The 6,382-nt window shown below is 53.3% G+C and overlaps 1 protein-coding gene across 1 annotated transcript; it reads left to right on the top strand.

Annotated features, from left to right (window-relative positions):
• Positions 1-995: 995 nt before the first annotated feature.
• Positions 996-5,584, top strand: PIGZ (phosphatidylinositol glycan anchor biosynthesis class Z). Its single transcript, XM_063166951.1, has 2 exons — positions 996-1,113; positions 1,528-5,584. Exons 1-2 carry the CDS (start codon positions 996-998, stop codon positions 3,087-3,089), a joined length of 1,680 nt encoding a protein of 559 aa, XP_063023021.1. The 3' UTR covers positions 3,090-5,584.
• The last annotated feature ends 798 nt before the right edge of the window (positions 5,585-6,382 follow it).

Below are 6,382 nucleotides of genomic sequence, written 5' to 3'. Positions count from 1 at the left end.
TATGAACTTTTGCCTTTCCCTGCCCACTGTTCTGTTGCTCCCAGGTCCTGGGGCTGGAGTGGGACACAGACTGATCCCAGCCCCGGCTGTGCGCTGTGGGGTGAGTGTGTGTGCAGGGAGCTGTGATGCTGTGCCCAGCACTGAAACCCATGGCTGTGGGCAAGCTGTGCCCAGCTGCAACCCCACTGTGTTTCTTCTCCTTGTGCTTTTGGTCAGTTATGAAACAGCAGCTGAAAGGGAGCCGCCGTGTGCCCAGGTGGCCAGTGACATTCTGTCTGGCCTGCATCAGGAATAGTGTGGCCAGCAGGATCAGGGCAGTGATTGTCCCCTGCACTTGGCACTGGTGAGGCCACACCTTGAGTGCTGTGTGCCATTCTGGGTCCCTCGGTTCAGGAAGGACATTGAAGTGCCGGGATGTACCCGAGAAGGGTCTGGAGCACAAGTCCTGTGAGGAGCTGAGGGGCTGCGGGTGTTTAGCCTGGAGGAGGCTCCAGGGTGACCTTATCCCATCTGCAGCTCCCTCACAGGAGGGTGCAGCCTGGCGGGGCTCGGGCTGTTCTCCCAGGCCGTGACAGGACGAGAAAGCACACTCATAGAACTCATACTGTCAAACTGTCAGGATGGACAGCAGGAGGAATTCACAGAAAGGGTGTTTAGACACTGGAATGGATTGCCCGGGAGGTGGTGGAGTGACCGTCCCTGGAGGTATTGAAGGGAGGACCAGCCGTGCCGCTCTGTGCGGCGGTCCGTGCGGCTCTCACGGTGAGCTAGGCCGTGGCCCGGGCTCGGTGCTCCCGGGGCGCTTTCCAGCCCCATTGATCCCGGGGCCTTTTCCAGCCCCATTGATCCCGGGAGCCCGGCAATTGCAGCGGGCGGGGGGGGGGGGGGGGGGGGGGGGGGGGGGGGGCTGCGCATGCGCGCCGGGCTCCCGCTGCGGCGCCTCGCCCGTGCGCCGCGCGCCCCCTGGCGGTGCGGCGTGAGGGGCCGGGGCCGCCATGGTGGCGCGGGCGCTGTGGGCGCTGCTGGCGGCGCTGCGGGCGGGCTGGTGCCTCCTGCCGCAGAGCGGGTACCTGCACCCAGATGAGTTCTTCCAGGCGCCCGAGGTCATGGCAGGTAAGGGATGCGCCCGGGACCGAGTGGCCCTTTGCGGGCTGGCGGGGACGTGAAGCGTCCGGCATCGCCGGCCAGGAGGGTGTTGCCGAGGGATCCCGCTCTGTCGCTCAGCGAGTCCCGCAAGCCGGGCAGGAGAGGATCCGCAGCGCTGGCCCCATGGGTGGGTTCCTGCTCTGTGCTGCCCACAGCGAGTGGCTCCTCGAACCACATTGCTGGGACTGTGATGTTTTGTAAAAATGAATGGTACACTCCGAAAAATGTCAAGGTTGACACCAGTTTCAAAAGTTTGGGAGCTGCTCTGTATTGTGCTACCTCTTATACCAAGTAGTATCCCTAATGCTGAATTACTGAATAAAATATATTATCTATATGTATTTTTTTATTATCTATATGTATTTTTCTCTTCCTTTGTAGGAGATATTTTAAATCTACAGGTCTATTATCCATGGGAGTTCCTTTCCAACTCTCCCTGCAGAACAGTTGTTTTCCCATTAATGACATCAGGAGTTACATTCTGGGTGATCAAGTCTTTGCAGCAGTTGGACATATGTTCAAGTTGCATCAACAGCTACACTCTCCTTGTATCTCCTCGCCTGCTCTTTACAATCTTTTCTTTCATTCTCGACTATAGCGTTTATCGCTTGGCCCCTCTCTGGGGAGCAGATCCGTGGAAAGCGCTGGTGCTTCTTGCTGGATCCTATGTCACGCTGGTGTTTTATACAAGGACGTTTACCAACACACTCGAAGGACTTCTCTTTGCTCTTCTCATGGTACTGGTTTCTTCAAGGAAGTCCAGTGGCCGCTCAGCAGAGCCTACAAGCAGCTCTCTCTTAGGTGTCATAACAACTGCTGGGTTTTTCAACAGGCCAACCTTTCTGGCATTTGCTCTAATGCCTCTGCTATACTGGGCCAGTTTAATTGTTGACTCTCAAAAGAACATTAAAACTCTTATAAATGACTTTTTGAAGTTTATCCTATGTGCATGTTTTACCGCTTTTGTTTTCATAACTGCTGATACCTTCTATTTTACCTCCGTGAGCTTAGACAACCTCTACAGCACTAACAAGAGCAGCCTAATTGATGTAATTGTTCAATTACATGACAAAATGGTAGTAACCCCCTTCAATTTTCTCAGCTATAATCTTAATCCTCATAATCTTGCACTGCATGGAAGTCACCCACGAGTTACACATTTTACAGTCAATGGAGTGATGCTATTTGGTATCTTACACATTCTGGCCATCGGCGCAGGCTTTAAAATGCTAAAGAAATATGTCCATCAGTTAATGCTGGTCAGATGGTGTTGCCGTGGGCTGCCTGGGCTCTTGGTGCATTCTGAGGGCAGTCCAATTTTGCTGCTGTTTTATTTTGTTCCTTTGGCATTTCTCTCCCTGTTCAGTCACCAGGAGCCCCGGTTTCTCATCCCTCTCATCCTGCCATTGGTCCTGTTCAGCGCGTCACCAAGCAGAGCTGAGAGATGGAAGCTCCTCATTGTTCTGTTCAACCTTCTGGGGGCACTTCTGTTTGGGTGCTTACACCAGGGAGGGCTCATTCCCTGTTTGTTTCACTTGGAGCAGCTCATCCATTCTCCAGCATCCTCAAGCCACCCGCAGCACTACACTCTGCTCTTTGCACACACCTACATGCCTCCGAGGTCTCTGCTCAATATCAAGAAGACAGATGTGCATGTGGAAGTCATTGACATGGCTGGGGCTGGAGAAGAAACCCTCTGCCAGACAGTAGAGCAGCGAGCAAGCAATTTTACCTGCAGCAACTGTCACATCTTTATTATAATCCCTGGGACTGTCAGAGCCACAATTACAAAATGTGGTGTCTCATTCAAGAACGAGACTTTGATATTTCCTCACTTATCAATGGAAGACCCACCACAAATACCTGTCCTATCCAGTGGAAATTGGAGGAGTCAGTTAGGACTTTACATCCTTGAGCTAAACAGAGATCATCAGAGCCTTTAGATTTTAGGAGAACAAAGTTTTAGTCTTTTACTTCATTTGGGTGCTGTTTGATGGTGGTGTGAGACCTTTCCTTTTTATACACCCCCCTTTCAGCATCAGCAATGGCACTGGGAGCTCTCCCACATCTCTTTATTCCCATTCCTCACACTCTTAGGGTAGCCAGTTCTGGATAGAACCTGCTTAAAATTTGACTTACTCAGCCCTGTGGTATTTCATGTGAACTTTTGTACTTCTCCTGATGAGAGAGGATGAAATCAGAGCCCACCAAAACTGTGATTGAAGCTTAGCTGTTTCCCTGCGAGATTTATTTTTGAAAGCTCTAATAATCTGACAGGGTTTGGGGACTGTGGGGTGTTTACTGATAATAGGCATTAATTCAGCTGCTGGAGAGAGGTTACAGGCTTAGATAAAAGCTGGTCTGACTCAGTAATCTTTTCTTTTATGTTCTTAAAAATTCATTAGACCAGACTGCAGTCACCACTGCCTTGGGTGGGTCCGTCTTGAAAAATCCCCAGCACTGATCTGGCAGAATCTGATTTAGAACAGGAGGATGCTTCAGGCTAAGTGCTTGTGCTAAATCCTAAAATCCAAGCTTTGCCTGTTTAGCCTTCCTTGCCACAGTTCCATCCTCGTGCACCGCCCCGGGCAGCTCGGGAGGGCAGCCCCGCCATGGCACCCAGCGTGCGGCTGCTCCGCGGCTGCAGCTCGGGCTCTCCTTCCCTGGCGCGCTCCCGCCGCTCCTCTCGCGGCTGTCGCTGCTCTGTCACCACTGTCACCCCGGCAGGTCCTGCGGGGGTGGATCAGGGAGCTGCGCGGGCAGAAGGCGGTAACTGGGAGGGATTTGGTTCACCAGATGCGTCTCTGAACGCGGTCAGAGATCCCCGGTTCTGCCGCCGCGGAGGGAGCGCAGCCTCGAGGGAGGAGCCGCATCCCCTGCGCCCCCTCCCCGTGCACCAAATCAGCTCAGTGGGAAGGACAGCTCCTATCCTGGCTTGCCACTGGAGAGCTGCCTCTTTTTCAACTGGACACCAACAACTGGGCTGACAATGATTTATGTGCTCAATAACACAGCATGACCTACAATATTTGGTTTTGCCTACATGAACTTCACAAACATCCTGACTTGGCACATGCATTGTAGATCAAGCCTCTCTCTCTGAAACAAATCTGACACTTGAATTATTTCCACTCCCAAAGGTGGTAATGCTTTTGGCAGTTCTTCACCCACACAACCTTACATAAGGTCTTAAAAGCCAGGCTTTCAACAGAGACAAGAATAATACACGTTGATGCCAGGCTCTCAGGAGAATCTAGGAAAAATGAATGTTTGAGTGATTTGCCTGTATTTTCCAAGCTATAGGTATGACCTAGATGTTTAGGGAACATAGCTCTTGCTCTCTTGTAAAGCATTTTGTCTCGTGTTGCCTGTGTGTTCATCCCACATCCTTCACTCTTCACTGCTGGCCTGCCTGTAAATTAAAGGGGTGTGTCTGGGGGGAGGCAGGGGAGAGAAGGTGCCTGTCTTTGTACTGGTGACTCACAAAGTCGTAAGTAGTTGTGAAAGCATTGTGTCAGCAAATGTATTTTCCAAGTTAATTTTCTTTTTGCTCTTACACTGGGATGACATAACCATGTGCCACAGCTGTTACTCCATGTCCTGCTTTCCATTTTCAGCTTTCTTAAACAACTTAGATCTTGAAAATTATTTTCATAAAACTTAGGAATTCTGGCAGTCTGAGTGGGGTATATCTTGAAACTCTTGGGGGATGCAACGGAGCACCATTCCCACGAGATGATGACTCCACTACCACTGCACAGGTAACCTGCAGAGAGCAAGCAACAGAACCTGGACTGCAAATACAGCTCAGAATAACAATATATTGTTTTTGTCTTGCCAGCCAGACCTTTGAATTTACGCTGTAGATGCAGGTTCTCCATCCGTGCTGGAGGTTTAACTTTACTAGCAAGGCAGAAAACTGTATCTTGGACAAAGTACAAGGTTCTTCTCACCTGTGATAATACAAGGAGTGGAAATGGCCCTCCCCAGTTAACTGAGCCTCTACTCAGCTGAATCAAACAGTGAGACATGCTCTGAAGGAAGGTTAACTGCTGTAGTGTCAGAGACATCACCAGATACAGTATCTTAAGCAAACCTGCCCTAGGCATTGTACGTGATGGATGTATCATTGTCCATATATAGCTGTATTGCCATTTATATGCAGGGTGCCTCTATTGGTCATTTTTCCCTTTGCAAACCCTTCCTGCTGCAATAGACCTGAGGTGTGCTTTTAGGATAGCTACTGAATCTTTTACTTTCCTGTAAGATGTCTGTTATCCTGTCTGTCATTATCACTGAAAACCCTTTTGTAACAAAACTGTATCAAATATAGAGTATTGCTCCTGTATACACAGACATTGTTACAGGTACTCCCGTGAGAATTGTTATTTTATTTCAAGTTTCTCATCAAGCGCTTAAAGTGACAATCTTCACAGCATTGTGGTTGATTAGAAAGTGAGTCTGCTTGTTCCTGAGAACCGTGGGACGCGTATACTGTCTTTGAAATGGAAATCCATGAAACCGATGCGGAGCAGCTTCCCGTGTTTATGCTCTCCCGAGGAGTCGCTCCAGGCCGCGCGATGAGGAACGCACCGTCCAGTCCGCAGCTCGCCATCCACAGCCCGGCCACCGCCGGGCTCCGCAGCGGCCGCGGGGCCCCGCTGTCACCTGCTCCCGGGGCCCTTCACCCGCCGGTTGCAGCGCGCTCCGTGCGCTCGGCGCAGGGAAGCGGCGGCGGTTCCCGTCTCCTCCCGGCGCTGTCCGCAGCTGCCTCCCGCTCCCAGCGGCGATCACGGCGCTGACCCGGGGCGGCCGCCGCGGCCCGGCCCGCGCGGCCACGGCCACCCCCGCGCGCGGGCGCCGTCCTTGAGCTCGGCGAGGAAGGCGTCGCGCAGGCGAAGCAGGCGCGGGGCCAGGTCGCGCTGGCCGCGGGTGAGGGCGCTGGCGGTGACCCGGGCGGCGGCGCGGATGGGCCGCGACTCCGAGAGCCGCTCCACGAACCGCGGGCTGGAGAGCAGCAGCAGCAGCGCCCGCAGCAGCGCCATGGCCGCCGCTCTCGCGAGATCCCGCGCCCGAGCGCTCCCGCCCGCTGGGCGCTCCGCGGCTCTCGCGAGAGGTGGCGCACGCCCCGCCCCGCCGCGCTCGCGAGAGCCGCGCACCGCCTCGCCATTGGCTGCGTGCCCGGCGGCCGCGCGCGCGCGGTAAGGCGGCGGGGAGCGGCCAAGGCGGGTCGGGT

The sequence above is a fragment of the Melospiza melodia genome, chromosome 12 (genome assembly GCF_035770615.1).
Source record: "Melospiza melodia melodia isolate bMelMel2 chromosome 12, bMelMel2.pri, whole genome shotgun sequence".
NCBI lineage: Eukaryota > Metazoa > Chordata > Aves > Passeriformes > Passerellidae > Melospiza > Melospiza melodia.
This window is presented reverse-complemented; position numbering and strand designations above follow the sequence as displayed.